The sequence below is a fragment of the Crocodylus siamensis genome, chromosome 7 (assembly GCF_052110815.1).
Source record: "Crocodylus siamensis isolate JL-2025a chromosome 7, ASM5211081v1, whole genome shotgun sequence".
NCBI classification, from domain to species: domain Eukaryota; kingdom Metazoa; phylum Chordata; order Crocodylia; family Crocodylidae; genus Crocodylus; species Crocodylus siamensis.
The window spans coordinates 71,268,086-71,286,343 of NC_143401.1; the positions used below are offsets into that span (position 1 = coordinate 71,268,086).

Consider the following 18,258-nt stretch of genomic DNA (forward strand, 5'->3'; position numbering starts at 1 on the left):
ACATAATTGAAACCATACAACATTAAGATTTAATAATATTTGATTTTAAAGTAGTTTTTAAAATTTGGTTTTAATAGAATTAAATATTGGTAAATTGTGCAAAGTCTGCAGCATGTTGTAAAAGCCCTGAAAACTACAGGTGTCAGTTCATGGGAATGATTTCATTCTTTATCTGAATAACTAGAACATTTGTCTTGAATTATTTGTCTTTATTCAGACATGAATACACAGCGGGGCAAGAATTGTTAAGTACAGCTGCTTGTATACAAGGGAAGAGTATAATGGAAAATTTGTCTGGAAGACATTATTTGCGCTTATCAGCATCAAAAGCCTTTGTTCAAAGTGCACGGTATGTTTTGCTTTGATAGACCACAGTAAAATGATTTAAAGCACCTCTAGTTTGGGAAGGAGAGAATCAGATCAACATATGCTTTTCTCCCAAGAATGACTTAGGCAGAAAATGTTCGGGACCGAGATCTTTAACTAAGGAACTAGCAATTCAGAAAATGATTGCATACTCATGTTCTCCACATAATTGTCTACAGATATTCAGAATTACTATCCTTAAAATTACTATCCTTACTATCTATGAAGTGGAAGCTGCAGGTCCAAAGTGAGGGAGAACCAATTAAATAACGGCTGTCCAACTAGTGGCCCACAGACTGCATTCAACCCATAATGGGTTAATTTGCAGCCTTTGGTCTCCCACCCAGGCACCGCTCCCCAAATTGCTCCAGTTGCAACAGTATCTGGGTCTCTGGGCTCCCTCACCCTTCTCTGGCCTTTGCTTCATGCCCTTGCCCCATGAACAGTGTGCTATGGCACAGAACAGCCTGTGATGCTAGGGGAGCCCATGGCCTGCCTGCATAATATGATGCAGCTCCAGAGCCTGAGAATGGGGAGCTGAGGGTGGGGCTGAGATTCCTGTGGAGAGTGTAATGGTGCAGCAGGGAGGTACCCGTGGCTTGTACTGATTTGGGTACAGAGCAAGAGTGAGCAAAATCTGGCCTGCTGGCTGGATCTGGCCTGCTAAATGATTCTATCTGGCCCATGGTTGCTTCTCAGAAGGAGAACTGTATCCAGCCCGTGGCTTCCCTGGCTTTCGGTGCTTCTTGCCTTTCTTTCTTCCCCTTCCCAAAGCTGGCTGCAGTAGCAGCAAGCCACTCCATTCCTGGCTTGGCCCACCCTGTCCTGCCCCTCAACTCACAGTGTACACTCCAAAGCAGAAGGTCTGCGCAGAGCTCCAACCCTATATCCATTCACAGACCAGACAGTTGTAAACAGACAGAATCATAAATGAGCAACTCGGGTACAGTTCTCCTTGCGGGGGAGTAGGTATAGGGAGAAAAGAGCCATGGGTTATCCATACTGGCAGGCCAGGGCCTGATAGGAGCATAGGCACCACAGTGCTGTGCTGTATTCCTGCACAGTGCTTCAGTCTGTGCCAAATGGGCACAGCTAGAGCAGCTGGCATAGCTCCTGCCCAACCCTGGCATGGCTCCTGCCTGACCCCAAATTCCCAGTATGCGGCTGGGTCATGCAGGAGCCATGACACCTGTGCCCAAATGACCTGTAGTGGTGCACAGGAACACAGCATGGCACTGGCCTGGCCAGGCCCAAATAACCTGTGGCTCCTGGCCCCCTCCTCCTTCGCACCCTGTCCTGCTCTGAGTACCAAGCATGCAGGTGGGCTGGGGTGATGCTGTGCTGCATTCCTATGTACCACCTCAAGCCAAATGGGTGCAGCTGGCTCTGCTGCTGCCTAATCCAGCAGCATGATGGGAAAGAGGTGGGGTGGTACTGACCCAGCCCACAACAGCCCACCAAAACTTCTTAAGTGGCCTTCCAGCCCAAATAATTGCCCAACCCTGGTACAGAGCATGTGGTTCCTGCCAATGTGGCCCACATGATGTACAGCCTCTAGCCACTGACAAGAAGGACAGCCCTGGATTAGCTACCGCCTGCAGGAACTAGGGAATGGTACTGGGGAGAGTAAATACTATCAGTGTTCCAAACATGAAGGAACATGCTTGATCATTATGCTTGCAAAGAAAAATAGATAATATTTGAATTTTTAATGTATGACGGTTTGAATGTTCCAGCCACCATCCCAATAGAATCATAGAAGTAAGGTCGAAGGGACCTTGTAGATCTTCAAGTCCGACCCCCTGCCTGGGCAGCAGAAAAAACTGGGCTTAAATGATCCCAGCTAGGTAGGCATCAAGCCTCCTCTTAGAGACCCCCAGGGTAGGAGCCAGCACCACTTCCCTTGGAAGTTGGTTCCAGATCCTAGCCTCCCTGTGAAATAGTTCTTACGGATGTCTAATCTAAACCTACTCTCCAACAACTTATGGCTGTTATTCCTTGTTATGCCAGGGGGCGCTATGGGAAACAAGGCCTCTCCCAAACCCTTCTGGTCCCCCCTAGTGAGTTTATAGATGGTCACCAGGTCCCCCCTCAGCCTTCTCTTGTGAAGGCTGAATAGGTTCAGGTACCGCAGTCTCTCATTGTAGGGTCTGCCCCATTGTGCCCAGATCATGCAGGTGGCCCTCCTCCGGACCCTTTCAATGTTGTCCACATCCTTCCTGAAGTGGGGCGCAATCAACTGGACACAGTACTCCCGCTATGGCCTGACCAGTGTTGCACAGAGGGAGAGGATCACCTCCTTGTCCCTGCTAGAGATGCACCTGTGGATGCATGACAAGGTGCGGTTAGCCCTGCCAACCATGACCTCACATTGTCAGCTCATGTTCATCTTGGAGTCAGTAATGACTCCAAGATCCCTTTCTGCTTCCGTGCTTTCAAGAAGGGTGTTTCCCATCTTATAAGTGTGCTGCTGGTTACTACTGCCCAAGTGCAGCACCTTGCAGTTGTCAGTATTGAAGCGCATCCTGTTTTTGCTAGCCCGCCCCTGTAACCTATCCAAATCTTGCTGCAGTCTTTCCCTCCCTCCTAGCATGCTCACCTCACCCCAAATTTTGGTATCATCAGCAAATTTAAATAGGATGCTTTTCACCCCATCGTCCAAATTGCTGATAAAGAGATTGAACAGCACGGGCCCAAGAACCGAGCCCTGGGGGACTTGGCTGCCCACTTCTCCCCAGGTCGAATATGACCCATCCACCACGACCTTCTGAGTGCGACCCTTCAGCCAATCTGCAATCCATCTGGATGTGTAGGCATCAATGCCACAGTCGCCCAATTTTTTAATAATACTTTCCCTTCCTTTCACTATTAAAAAGGGAGTGACAGGATCAGGTAGAGTGAGGCATGTAACAGAATCATAAAGTCATATCCATATCTCAGAGCAAGTAGTTCATTACCTCTTTCCATGGAAATGATGAAGAGACTTCTTCATCTAAGCCAGCAGTTATCAATCTTGCTAAACTTGGCATCCCTCGGAAAATGCCAGCTGTTTTCACTCATTTTTTGACTATAAAAAAATAATAGAGCAATTCTTCTGTTGCAAAGAATTCAGAAAGACCACAACAGGTCAGAATGGTTTTGACACTAGTTTGTGAATATTGTTAGCACATTTTATTGTGCTAACATTGTATGGCACCCTGTGGCACCTTTGAAAGAGATCTCAAGACACCCGAGATTGCTGTGGCACTTTCATTGAGAACCACTCACCTAAGCTGTAATCCTCCATAAGGAAATGGACATGTGCAGACAAGTGCAAAGAGATTTCAACAGAAGGGAAAATGTGAATGTGATTAGCAATATATATACCATAATAAACATGGCAACAAAATAAAGGGAAAAATAAATGCTTAAAAATGATAAAATTTGCTAAATATAACCTTTCTAATAATATCTGGTTTGTAGTGAACAAAGCTAAGTATCTCCATTTAGTAACAGTCCATTAATTCACTAGATTCCCTTTTTTCTGTCTAGATTGTAGATGTTATGCCTAGTAGAAAGAGGTATGAGAATTATTTACTTCAACTCACAGAAGTAGCAATTGCAAAGAACATGCTCTTAGGGATTATTTTTGGAGATAGAGACATCCAAGGAGTGCTTTCCTCATGTTTAAATTGATACTTCACTTCATTGTGCATAACCACATAGCATTTAAGAGAGATTTAATAAATTTAAAAAAGAAGCTGCTGAAATGAGAAATTACTATAGCAGCAAGCCAAACACATAGGCCTAGAAACAGAGCACTTTATAATAAGAACCAACCATAATTCCAACAATGTTAACAATAAAGAGCCTTGAAATAATGTTATAAGTAAGTATGAAAAATAAATGTGAAAGGTTTTTTATTAAAAATTATAGGCTTCTATTTCTTACTGCTACTTTGCTAGTGTGAACATGTTCTTTGCTAAAAAAAAAAAAAAAGTGGAAAAGACTTTCTACAGTGTATTGATTCACTAGTCCCTCATCTCTAGGATATATTTAGCAAAATCCTGATTAGGACACAAAAGGAGTTGAGATGGAGGTTTCATTGTATTGCTTAGTAGCTATTGTTTGTAACACAAAACACAGTGGAGTTTGGTATGAATGACAGTCCTTTCTCAATTAAATCATGCTTTTTTTCTCCTTCAGATATGCAGGAGAAGCAGGAAACTGTAGCCTTGTAATGTTGGCAGCTAGGCATTTCTGGAACACGTGTTTACCTTTTATAGGTTCTCCACGTGACAGAGAACAACTTAAAGAGTCCACAGAAATAATTCTCAAGAGCATCATTAAAGCAGAATCTAAAACTAAGCAAGTAAGAATATTTCATAACTAGTATTATTATCATTCTGTGTTAATGGATTACTAGTAATTTTTAAAGGTAAATGCCTTTTTCTTTGAAACTGTGTGTGCCAACTTCAAGATTGTCCTTCTGGAACAGGGAGAGGAAGAGAAAAAGGCACACTTCTGTTAGTCTATTACCTTTCATGAGTACCTGAATTCTCTCACTTACATTTTCACCATGCTGTCCCACACCAATCACACACTGGACACGTCCAGATGAGCACACATATGCAGTATGCAGCACCGCAGACCCGTCTGCCGTGCTGCAAACCATACACACTGCGCATGTAGGCATTTGCCACACTGCTAATTTGCAGTACAGCAGGTTTTTTTGACACTGGGAGATCCCAGTGTCACAAGAACCCACACCTGAAAAAGGTGATTTAGTGCACGTGGCAGCAGTATGCACCACCTGAAACCAGAGCCTGGCCAACCAGAGCCATGCTCCAGCTACAGACCAGGCTCTGGACACTGGATCACTGCTGCTGGAGCCCCAGGAGGCCCCCAGAACAAGAGGTAAGGCTGCTGGGGCCAGCCCAGGTGCTGGCCCCAGCCTCCCTTACCCCACCCAGGGCAACTTGCTGTACTCCAGACCGTGTGTGCATGGGCATTCCCCAGGCACAAGTAGCAGCAGCACAACTATATGCCTCTGCTATGTGTCCCTGGGAAAGTGCACGTTTACTCGTCTGAACACGCCCACTTAGTCCATGGTTTTCTATCTGAAAGCATGTCCTTTAAAGGGGTTTAACTACACTTTCACTTGAAAGTGTTCCTTTCTGAAGCTTACAGTATGAAATTCATAAAATATATTGGTGTAAGAAAATTCAAGAAAAATGTGGTACTTTCTGGTTGAGGTAATAGTTGGTAAAATTTGCTCCAATTCCTTTTTAATTTCACTCTTATCTGCCTGAAGTAGTCTTTTACATAGTCTTTATCTCACATAGAAGTCTTTATTCTACAGCCCCTTCTTTCCAAGGAATTAGACAAAATATTGGATAAGCTGAGCAACCTTATAATTCAAAGGGTGTCAAGAGTCAATAAGAATTTTAAGTACTTTTTAGTCCTCTTTATGAAGAGCACAGTAAACACTAAAGAAAAAGGCTTCTTTATAAGTAGGATGGAGCAGGTAAGTAAAAGGAAAATGCTCCACAAGAGCCAGTAATGTTAATTTTCTTCCAATTTAGAGGTATGTGCACTGTCATGTTGCATCATCACCTTACGTGGAATAATATTTTTATTTTACTCCCTTATTTTGCAAATGAATACAACGTCTGACAGCATGCAGAGCTGAGCATTTTTTCATGCACTTCTAGGGCTTGACATAAATCCAGATTTGTATTTTTTTTGCATTCAGGCTCAGTAGTGCCATTGTGACATCTCAGTCTAAGCTGACATATTAGATCATATATTATCTAAAAGCATAATAAAGAACAGAAAGCTTAATTTTGATTCCTTCTCAGATAATATATAAATCACTAGTAATTGAATGATGATGGCATTGCATGATTCAAAACTGTTTAGAAGACAGAAATTGATGAATGTCTTTCTACTACAGTCATTCTACAGTGAAACTACAGTCATGTGAGCAATGGTAATCTTAAGCCTTGTCTGTTTACACCCAAGTAGTTGCTGCCTCTAAATATTTTTCTGAGGGTTTAGTTGTTTGCAGAACTAAACAAGGCAGTGTAGTTTAAAACATTCCCTATATTAATTTAATTACACAGTTCAGAATTAAGTCATGGAATTCATTGCTAAAGGTCATTATTGAAGCCGAATCTTTAATAGGTTCATTAAAAAGCGTAGACGTTTATGTGGAAATTAAGGTATCCACAGATGTGTTTAATGGCACAAAACTTTTAGAAAGGTTTTAAACTCTCATGTTTCAGTTCATATACCAACTAGGAACTGATAGTTCCTAGAAAGAAACTTCTCTTTTATCTGGACATTCCATACTAGTTCACTTCAGGATTATTGCATCATTCTTTAAAATGTAGTGCAGTGGCTACTGTCCAAGGCAGGACACTGATATGCATTTACTGTTGGTCTAATTCTGCATAGCACTTATGATCATGCTGAAATATGTATCAGATGTGTGTGTATAGTGGCGGGGTAACATAGTAGTCCAATACTGAAGAATCATAGTCGCTCACTGATATTTAAGACATGAACCTCCCTAAAAGGTGTGTGGTAGGTGGATCACAACCAAACTTGAGAAGGGGATGTCACTGCTAAGCAGTAAATCTGCTTTTTTTAAAATATTACTTAGTCTACTGATTTAGTGATAACTGATAGCTTTCCTCTACCCCCAGAATAAAACCTAGAAGTTCCATTGCTTTCAGGAACGTACATGTTGGCTCATACAAATCTGCTAGGTTATCCTTGGGATTTATTAATTGTCTAATAGTTCTAATTCCAATTTACAGTATTTTCTAGTCTACTTGCCTCTGCATTTAATACACCAGTAGAAACTAAATTTTGCTTTGACTTACAGCAAAAGCCAGTTGCTTAAAGATAATTATTTTTGAGCTTGTCCTAACTGTACCTTTGTGTAAGATGAAAAATACCAAGTTTTCTTCCCCACCTCTTTTTGTGATATTTATAATGATCACGCTTCTAAGCTGAAGTCAACTAAACAAAGACAGGACTGAAACATCTAATTATATCTCAGCAACTATTATGGTTGGGAATATATGTTGTATCTCATAGTTATGAGCATAATACATTTCATGCAATTTCACAGCGTAAGAAGATTGGTTGAGTGTTATCTTGTCTACTTGTTAGTTTATTCATTTAAGTTTCATCCTAGAACACTATTTTGAACTAAAGAACGTACAACTCACACCCATCCACTTACATAAGAGAGAGTTATTAGTATTGTTTTGTTAATAGTAGAAATGGAAGTCAAGTCAAAGATGCTAATGGCATCTTGGGCTAGTATGGTTAAAGTGCACTAGATTCTGTGAATGGTGTTATACAGGGAATATCCTGTTGCCTTTGACTCTAAACCCAAATGACTAGGTTCTCATTTACAGCTAGGGTGTTTTGGGGAAGTCATGGATAAGAGCCCATGTCAGAGAGCCATAACAAGACATCTTTAACCTCTGTGTCCCTGAGTAGCTTGAATATTTTAACTTAATGTTCCTTATCAATATGTTGAAAACAGCAGAGCAACAACACATGAAGAGCTGTGGTAACAAACATAAGGACTACTTTTTTGTCTTTTTAGGAAAAAGAAAATACATTACCTTTGCATCAATGGATTACAAAGGATTTTCAGACTACTGGATCATCAGATGGTGACTTTCTCCCAGGCATGTACTTTGCTCTTGTCATCAGTAATAAATGAGCCAGTAGTTTTGTGATAGAGTTGCACTAATCAAGCAATGTATTATTTTAATTTATTTCAAAGGTACTGAGGAGGATCTGACATTAAGAACATCTCTCTATGGGTTGTTATTCCATGTGTATGATGATAAAGCAGATTGGGAAACAGGACTAAGAGTGTTGGAGGAAGCTATTCAGGTTCTGCCTCGAACTAAGCATAGACTGTAAGTTGGTTTTCTGTTTGATTGCTTGAGAATAGATTGAAGAGAAAGTAGAGGAAGGAGGAAGCAAAGAAGATGGCATAAAAGATAAGCTTAAGGAAATGAAGGGAACCTTTAAAAGAGGGAAATTATTACCAGGACCAGACTGACTGCCTATTGAATTGTATAAGAAGTTTTCAGCATGGATAGGGAAGGATATAGTGGAAGTGTTTGATGAAATAGCACAAACAGGAGAGGCAGGGACGATTTTATAAGAGGTATTATGATCTTACTGTTCAAAAAAGGGGGAGAAGGAACTCCTGAAAAACTGGAATCTGATTACACTCCTTAATATGGACTATATGTTAATGACTGAGGAAAAAGCTCCAGAAAATAATACATGACAATCAAGTACAGTATATGGAGTACCAGGTAGAAGGATCTCTGAAGTGTTCAGAGTGATCAGAGATAGTGTCCCACATCCAAGAGAGGAAAACAAAGAGCTATAGCAAACCAAGATTTAGAAAGAGCATATGACAGAGTGGATCAAGATTACATATTTCATGTGCTAGAAAATATGGGGTTCTCAGAGAAATCTTTATGTTGGATAAGGTTTTTGTACAGAGAAGTAGAGTCAAGTCCAAACTAATGGGTACCTAAATGGGGCCTTTAAAATCCAAACAGGGGTGAGACAAGGGTGCCCCCTATCACCACTACTGTTTATGTGTAGCATGGAACCATTAGCACAAAAAATAAAAATAACCGAGGTTATAAGTGGAGTAAAGATACCGGGAGGGGACATGGATGATATAAATGTAATAGTCAGAGATAGGTTTTCACTGGGAAGGGTGCTCAAACATACATCAGAGTATGGAGAAGCGATGGGGGACCAAATAAATGCATCAAAATAAATACATCAAAAATCACAATTGGGAGCACCAATATGTTTGGTCTCTGTGTTTTATAGTTATGTTAATCAGCTTCCTAGTTCATTTCCATTACTGCTTTTGGCAGTAGTTTAACAATAGACAGTGTATTTAGGGAGGTTTCCTTGTATACAAATATAAGATGAGGAGCTTTTTTTCTCCCATAATGATTAGGGAATGGGGGGCTTGTCTTATATTTCAGTAAATATAGCAAAATCCCACTCATTTTCCTTAGCTATTTTTACTCTGTTTTCCAATGGGTGTTCCACTCATGCCACATGTTTAAAATATGGGCCTCTGTTTTAACCTTTTTCTTAATTTCCTTCTTATTATTTCTTTGTCTTCCTGAAACCTTCCTGCTTATTAATATCCTGTGAGCCAATGATGTTAGTTATGTAGCTAAGCCCTTTAGATAGTATATAAACATTGAAGCTCAAACAATTAAGATGCTACCCCAGAGGATGAACATTTCATATTTCTCTTTTAAGGTCTTTTGTCCATTGCCTCACACTTTGTTGGTAGGGCTATTCAGTGGCTTCAGTTAAGGCAGCAGAAACTCTGTAGTGTAGGCAGTTAACTCCTTACATATCTTATTTCTTTAGGTAAGGCCATATATTTAACATTTCTTTTTTAATGAGCATATTTTAACTATCAATAACTGAACATAATTTAAGAGCAGTTTTCCCTAAAGTCATAAAAATTAGATGCATTATTATTGTGGGATAGGAAATGTTTTACCACTTTAATGAAATAAATAGCAGAACATCAGACTTTCTCCAGCTGTAAGTCCAGTTAGGATAAAGCTTCAAAACTAAATGACAAGCAGTCTGACACCCTAATTCTCAAAAGACTTATATACAAGCAGCATAGTACAGTACTATGGCAGCTTGTACCGGTTTACACTGGACAGAGCTTTTTCTTATGTATAGTCCCTTTGAACTACTTGAAGTGCACGGGGAACTTCACAGATAAGGAAGTGATTTATTTTAAATATTCTTTTTTTTTTTTTGCTAGGCTGATTTTTGAACATATGGTTATTGTAAAGACAAGACTTGGATGTAATTTTATGATGGACATTCAGAAATTCAGAGAAGAAAGTGAGGATTATTTGTCAAATATGTGGCATCATCTGGCATCAGTGTCCAAAGACCTTGTTGGGCAGTTAACCTGCTATCAAAATGCAATTGAAGCTTTACAGGTTTGTGTGTTGTTCATTATTAAAAAATTCTTAAGTGCATAGTTTGAAAATAAAAAGGTGTATCATATATTATTAGAGGTTTTTCATGGGGTAGTATTTAAAGGTACTAATTTCAAGCAATAAGCAAGAGGTACACAAGCATTCTGTTGTAAAGCAGGTCCTACAATATACCATACAGGCAACCCTCACTTAATGCGGTTTTGCTTACCCCAGTTTCACTATAGCGCTCATTAAAAATACCTACCTAGTTTCGCTTAGCACTCAGCAGTTTCGTTATACCACTCAGTGTGGGAGGTGCTGTAGGGCGAAACAGTGACGGCAGTGGTAGCAGCGTTGAGTGAAGCAGTGAGTGGCAGCCGGTGGGGCCCAGGGTGAGGTGGCAGGAGCCCAGGGTCCGCTCCGACACATGGTGCTGGAGTGGGCAGGGAAAAGCAGCAGTGCAGCAGCCAGGTGCAAAGGAATACCTTTAAGCTTAAAGTCCTCAAAAATCTGTTTTTCCAGAGATTATTTAAAATATTTTGCAAATTATTTTGTTGGTCGATTTGGTGCGAGTCAGTCTTCTGAAATTACATTTACAGTGAGTGTGGTTTAAATCTTGAGACCCAATGAAAGTTCAAATTTCTAACAGACCATGTCAGTGAAGGAAAAAGTCCATCAGTAGCTAATTGATGAATCTTTAAAAAAATAAATAGTTTTCCGTAAGATGTTTTCATTGTATCTAATTAGACTTTTCTTCATGACTAGATGATTACAATTCATTGTTGACCATCTATTTAATTTTTCAGAAACATTAATGGCAAAACTATTTTGTATTCCATATCAGTATATAATAATGTTTCAGAATACATAAGCTTCTTCATAATACATTCTTGCATTATTTCTTAACAGAAAAAAGAAAGTCAGTGGCAAAAAGTGAATTATCTGATGGAATTTTCTGAATGGTTATACAGCAATCAGTTTCCTCTTGATAATGTTACTAAACACCTGGATTGGGCAATAAATATCTTGCTACATATGAAATTTGCCACGGAACCTCTTGAAGAAGGTGGTGTGTGCCAGTCTTTTGAAATAATTTATTTGTAATAATTGTAGTGTGTACTTCTTGTCTTACTGACTTTACAGGATAAAGGCATATATGATCATTTAAAATATATAAATACACCTTTTTATTGTACGTGCATCTTCATTTACAAAAGAGAATGACTCAAAATCAAAATGAAAAATAAGCTTAGAGCCTGTCTGGACTGCTTCCATAGTTCTCCCAAAAGCACTGTGGAGGAGTCTGCTTACCCTACCCACTCCTCATCTGCACATGCCAAACCTGGAAACTGTGCCCCTGAGGACATCCCCACTCACTGTTTTTAATCACATCAGACCAAGTTCTCAAGAGCACCAAGAAGGGCTTCTTGAGGGTGGCTTTGGAGACTTATTTCCAGGTTTAAAGCAAGAGAGGGTGGACAGGAAGAGGACAAGGTAGTGCCCATTTAGAGCAAATGAGGGTGGATAGGAAGTGTTTCTTAGTGGCAGTAGCATAACTGATGGGGAGTGACCAGGGCCAAAACCCCGGGCACCACCTTTGTGGCGGAGCACAGAAGTAGCCCTGGGTACAGAACTTCACTGCTGTTCCTCAGCTTAGTCATGTTCTCTGCAGTGCAGTAGGGAGCAGTACAGAGTTACTGTAGACTCCTCAGTCACTTCTGAGCACTCACATTGCTAGTGCCTCAATGAATGCTTTTAATCGAGTGTTCCACCGTCTAATTTAAAAAAACAAAGGTATACAGTCTAAATCAGCGTCTGTTCTACTGCCATTGTCTTTTCATGTAAACAGATGTGATGGATCAAAACAGAACAAACTGTGTCTTGCAATTGTAAAAGACATTATGCACTATGGCTCTGCTAACATTCATAAAATTAAAATGGCATTGCCCGTCATGTTCTACTCATGTTTTCTTTAAGTGTTAATTATTATCTGTAAGTTCATAGAAATTTAAAATCAATTTTAATAATATTTCCAATCCATTCCACCTAATTTTATTGGTTCCTTACATTAGTCCTTTTTCAGAAGTAAAACATTAAGTGGTTTATATAAACTTTGCACTGTGGCATTTCAATATTGTGTTGCAGGAGAATTCTACAATTCCAGTACTTCCCTTTAAGCTTAAAGTCCTCAAAAATCCTCAGTTTTGATTTGTCCTTCAGAGGATCAGAGGGATTTTGTGTATCTATAAAACAAAAAAAGACTTAAGCTTTTTTGAGACCCCTGAAATATGCAGTAAAACTGCAATAGAGTATTAGAGAGATGATTATACCAGCTTCGTAAGTAACAGAGCACCGTTATATTGATCTCTCAAGGGTCCTCCTATTCACAACTTTGATAAAGTAGACATAATCAGGTGAGGATGAATTTATTTTGACTTTCCATTTTTGTCAGAGCATTTAGACTTCATGTAAGTATATCCTTTTAAGTTTCTTATTAATAAAAATATGATAGAAGTAATACTGCATTTTCATATCGATAACACCTTTGCTAAGTTGGATTTTCACTTTTCTAGTAATATCATCTTCCTACCAATAGATCGACTGACATTTCTAATGCAGAAATGCAGCCTTTAAATACTGGACAATATAAAAATCATTTAGATATTGTTTTTATTGTAATTTGTGGGGGCTATTTTTTAACAGAAAAACATCTCATAAAGGAAACTCCGTTGTCATCAAAGCTGATGATAGACCTTGGAGAAAATAATACAGTTCCCCAAGTGGCTTTTCAAGATCTACGAAATATAAGGCAACTGGAAAATTTATTTAGAGCCTATACTTTAACAGCTATAATTTCTGGCTGTAGTTCACCTTACCACCAACAACGCTGTTTGATGGCATATGCATGCATCATTCGTATCTGGCAGGTAAGAAGATAAAATAAACTAATGTATGGCAATGTATTTATATATCGATAAATATATACTAGCCACATTTAATATAACTACACTATGTCTTTATTATAATACATCTACTTTTACTGTATAGTTAAGATTTTTTATTTCTGAGTATTACATTAAAAATATTTATCCTAAGAATCTTGAGAAGACCTCAGCATAGTTAAAGTTCTTCCAACAATCATTTGAAGAAAAGTAGTAGTTAGCCAACGGCCATGTCTGTATATATGAAACATACCTATGGATTCTTTTCTGAAAGGTTTTAAACTGTACTTTCTAAACTACTCACAAAAGAGTAACCATGACTGGAGAAGCTACATAATTTACAGTTATTGTTGAAGAATTATAATTATAAATAGGTAATGTCTTAGATCATTTCAAAGGGTGCATCATTTAACATAAATGAATTATCTGACTTAAATCAGCTCTTGAATTGATTTAACTATCCATTAAGCTTCATGAAACTAGAATGCTTTAATATTCACTCAGTGTTATTAATTTTCTAAACGAATCACTTTTAGCTGTTCTATAACATTTCAAAACTCATCTAATGAACCTCATTAAATGCTCTCTTCCTGCATTGATGTATATGCCTAATTTCCATGAACATTAATGAGAGTTACAGCAAGCATCAGAAGAAGCATACTATTCTGTATTCATTTTGTACGTACCAGTTAATGCCACATGTTGTTATAAGTGGTAGGATGAGAACTAGTGCCTAGAGATCTGCAAACTAGGCTCCATATAAAAAAGTTATAGGCAGGGTAAAGATGTATGTTATAGACTAACTGTATATCCTTTCATAGCTTCTGTTAAAGTGAACTCTTGCGCATGAAAGCTTATGCATCTCCGATTCAGGTAGTTTATAAGGTGTCCCTACCCATCATTTTTCAGGACTTCAGATTAGCATTAGCTCTCTTGTATATGTTGTGTGTTGTTTTCTACCGTGATTCCAAATGTTGATGATTGTTTAGTATAAGAGCTTCTAATTGAACACTGTCTTGCTAATGATTGGGCTGGATTATATAATGTATCAGAAATTTGGGAAAAGGAATTTTGAAAAGCAGAATACTGGTGGCTAACATTTCCAATTTCACATTATCCGAATTCTCAATATGCTTGGCTTGACTGAGCTTCTCTACCTCTGTAGAGGAAGAGAAACAGTAAGATTTAAGATACTGCTAGAATTCAGAATAATGCTAGGAATCAAAATCAAAATGCATCTATCAGTCCCTCTACAATAGCGCAGTACCTGTCTGAGGGGTAATGCATAAAAGTGGAAAATTACTGTGAGCAGCAAATTAGCCAGAAAAGATACTTTAGAAAAGAAACTTATTCTAAAAGATACGAGGAGCTTGTTAGACTCCCTGTGTAATGGGGATAAGCAGAAGAGATTTGATCAAAATGAGAAAAAAAGATGAGTTAAAATTATTTAAATGCCTTAGGATAGGGGTGGGCAATTATTTGGACCCACGGACCACATAGGCAGTTTTGGGGAGCTGTTGTGAGCCAGTCTTAAGCACCACCTCCCTGCCCCGCCCCCGCAACACTCTGGAACCCATGTGCCCTGCAGCTCCTCCCTGCCGCTGCCACCACCACCACCACCCAGCAACAGCTCAGCGCAGAGCCCCAGCCCCACCCCACCCCACCCCACAGCCACTCTGGGCTCACCCCAGCCAGAGCGGACCAGCTAGGACCTATGCACACAGCCCCAGCCTGCCCCACACCCACTCCAGACCAGCTTGACCACGATGATTGGTGGCAGCAGCAGCTGGGCAAAAGCTGCAGCTGGGTGCGAAGGAACAGCAGCCACCACCTCCCCCTCGCCACTGCCAGCCCCTTCTTGCTGTGGACTCCCAGAGCCCACGCCCAGGCTGCCCTGGGGCTCCTCTCCACCACCACCACTGCCCTCCTGGGCAGCCTGGAGGTAGCAATGGTGGCAGTGGCAGAGAGGAACCACAGGGCACCCTGAGTGCGGGCTCTGGAAAACAGCAGCAAGAAGAGCCCAGCAGTGGTGAGAGGGAAGCAGCTGCTTTTCCCCTAATCCCAGTAGTAGCTTCTACGTGGTGGCTTCTGCTACCACCACTGTGATTGTAAGCAGGCAGGTCCAGAGCAGGCGCAGGGCAACCCGGTGTCAGGTCTATGCACATGGATGCTGTCTGGTCCAGACCTGGTCCTTTCTGGTCAGGGTGGGTATAGTGGGGATGTTCCCCACCAATCTCCATGTGGATGGGGCTGGGACCTGGGCTGGTAGAGGCAGCAGTCGGAAGGAACCACCACCACCGAGGCTGCCCAGAACTGGAGTTCAGCCACAGAGCCACCCCACTGCGTGCCTCAGGGTGGCAGGATGCACCATAAGCTGGATGGTGTCTGGGTCAGGCAGGACTGAGGGACCTGCTGGGGGGCAGATAAAGTTATCCAGGCCTGGGACTGGATCCAGCCCGCAGGCCATATTTTGCCCACTCCTGCCTTAGAGACTGTTTTGCTTATTTTTATTTCCAAAGGAGGCTTTAGAAGAATTAAACTCTTAGTGATCATCTGTTAGGCAACAAGGAACTCTTCTACATAAGATGATTACTGTGGAGTTGCCTAATTAGCTCTGCAGTAAATGTCTCAGCGTTTACATATGCTGCTCTATTAGGCTACAGAAAACTAAAAAAACTCCACATCAGGGTAAATACAAGTACTATCCTGCTACAGAGGTTTTTTTTGTGCACAGCAGCACATGTGTAGACACCGACAGGGCTGGCTGGGGCACAAGGCTTCTTCAGTGCAGGGGCTGCCTGCCAGCTAGCCCCTCATTGGAGCATCCTGGTGCCCCAGCCAGCCGCTCCACAGCCCATGGAGCCTGTCAGGAGCAGCCCTGGGCTGGCAGGCTGACCCCCTGAACCTCCATCAGCTGGGGCTGCTCCAACCTGGCTCAATGTGCTGTGGTCCCAGGTGCACATTCAAATGGCGTGCCTGGGAGCAATAAACTCAGATGTAATGTGTGCCAGAGTTTATTGCTGCAAATTAAATGTACATGTAGATATGTCCAGAGTGATTTTTTTTGAAAGTTTAAATAAACTCATTACAATACCAGATGCCCCTGATTTAAAAATAATGCAATGCACTAAGAACCCAACTAGAAATTGGGTCATGGAACAAACAGACATGATATCAGTTTAGTCCACAGGATGTCTAAGGTCTTATAAAGGATTTTTGATCATCTCTCACAAAATAGTTTGTGAAGTTCTTGCTGAAGTACTGCCATAACTATGTTTGAGGGTCACAGCCAATTCATTCCTGGATCTACCTAAAATCTAGGTTGGCTTAAATAAGTGATGAGTATCTGCCCTTGCCACCCATGTCAATGCCATATCCACCAAGCTACTGAGTCAGAATCCCTTTACTTGACATCTCAATGGCCTCATAGGTATGGTTAGGGCCTAAGAAGTTGGAGATGCACTTTCAAATCCCCTCAGGATGTTGAGGGCCTACAACCTAGTTCTCCTGTTTCTTGGGAGAGTGCTTTAACTACTAGGTTACTAGTTATAATGGGTGACATAGCTTATCATCATTGGATTTTAATTGAATTCAGGGCTGTTGGAAGGAATGTGTGCTTAGAGCATGCCTAGTGATTTGGCTCTATCTTGGTACTTGTATGCCTTCCTGATCCCAAACTGGATTGCAGTGTGCTTGAGAATGTCTCAGGTGTTCACAGTGGCATGATCGTGAGTATACATAAACTGAATTACATTCTTAATTAAGATTGATACCAGGACTGAAACCATCAAAGCTTACCTGCCACAAGACAGATTTTTTCCAGGAATTTTCATATACCTAAGAATTAATCTGCAGGATTAATACCTAAAATTAATCTGCAACATGTGAAACCTGTATCTTGTCACAAACTCCCAATTCATATTTGGTATGGAAAATACTTCATCTTCTGTGTCCAACCACAACAAATATGTTTAGCCATAATGCTTCAGCAGCTTTTAGATGCAGTATGGTGAGAAGTGCCTGAATAAAATCTTATAATGCTTTTGGATACTCTTTAGTCAGTCGTGTATGATTTAGAGTTTATTAGCTAAGGACAGCATTTAACAAAAAAATTAATTATTAGCAGTTAACTGGTAAATAATTGTAATAATTTTGTTATTTAGGTTTGCCTGTCAGCAGCAGAATCTGTTATAAAAGTATTAGCAAAGCCATCACAAACAACTGCTTTTCAGAATGTACAGCCAAACACTCTTAAGAAGGATAAAGGCAATAAAGATACAAAACAAGTAAGATGGAGAGGGAGGGTAACCCTGCGTGTGTGTGCATGCATCTGTGTGTAGTGTTTTTTGTTTTCTTTTTGATTTTTATGAAAAATAATTATGTCAATGGGATCAGTTCAAGTACAGAACCATAGAAACTGGTGGCACAATGCTCCTCTCCCCACCCCACTGCTTTCCCCTCTGAAAGCCCTAGGATCTTTGAAATATTTATCAGTGAGCAAATAATTCTGAATCCAGATGTTGTATTTGCTGAGGACATCAGGTTACAAGAACTTTTTAAAACGTGTTTTGTTTTCCTGCTGCTTTTCAGGTGGAATTCACCACCCCCAAAAAAGGCAAAGCTCAGAAGGATACCAAACAGGTATCTGTCTTTTGTTGCGTTTAATTAAGTGAATATTTACCGGCTAGAAAAGAAAAGCTCAGTCTAAAACATTCCTTTATTATAGGCACAAGCTTCAGTTACAAAAGACAAACCTAAACAGAAGGGATCAGTCGATACCTTACCAGCAAGTGTGGAGGAATGGGCTACCTATGATTGTCCTGATGAAGTTAGAGATGCTTTTAAACAGGAAGCAAGCTCTTGTGGTATTAACCAAGATAACATTCGGGTACCTGTAAGTACACTTTTGAAAACTGCAATGCAGTCATTACTTTAAAGAACAA

General features: G+C 40.4%; 1 protein-coding gene across 1 annotated transcript in view; it reads left to right on the forward strand.

The window, feature by feature from the left end:
- CFAP46 (cilia and flagella associated protein 46) overlaps window positions 1–18,258 on the forward strand; it is a 159,419-nt gene that overhangs the window by 72,022 nt on the left and 69,139 nt on the right. The window contains exons 23-32 of the mRNA XM_090058073.1: window positions 218–349; window positions 4,552–4,717; window positions 7,973–8,057; window positions 8,156–8,294; window positions 10,211–10,394; window positions 11,283–11,439; window positions 13,077–13,300; window positions 17,479–17,601; window positions 17,906–17,956; window positions 18,042–18,209. Coding sequence (XP_089914199.1) covers window positions 218–349; window positions 4,552–4,717; window positions 7,973–8,057; window positions 8,156–8,294; window positions 10,211–10,394; window positions 11,283–11,439; window positions 13,077–13,300; window positions 17,479–17,601; window positions 17,906–17,956; window positions 18,042–18,209 — 1,429 coding nt within the window. The remainder of the gene's footprint in view (window positions 1–217; window positions 350–4,551; window positions 4,718–7,972; window positions 8,058–8,155; window positions 8,295–10,210; window positions 10,395–11,282; window positions 11,440–13,076; window positions 13,301–17,478; window positions 17,602–17,905; window positions 17,957–18,041; window positions 18,210–18,258) is intronic.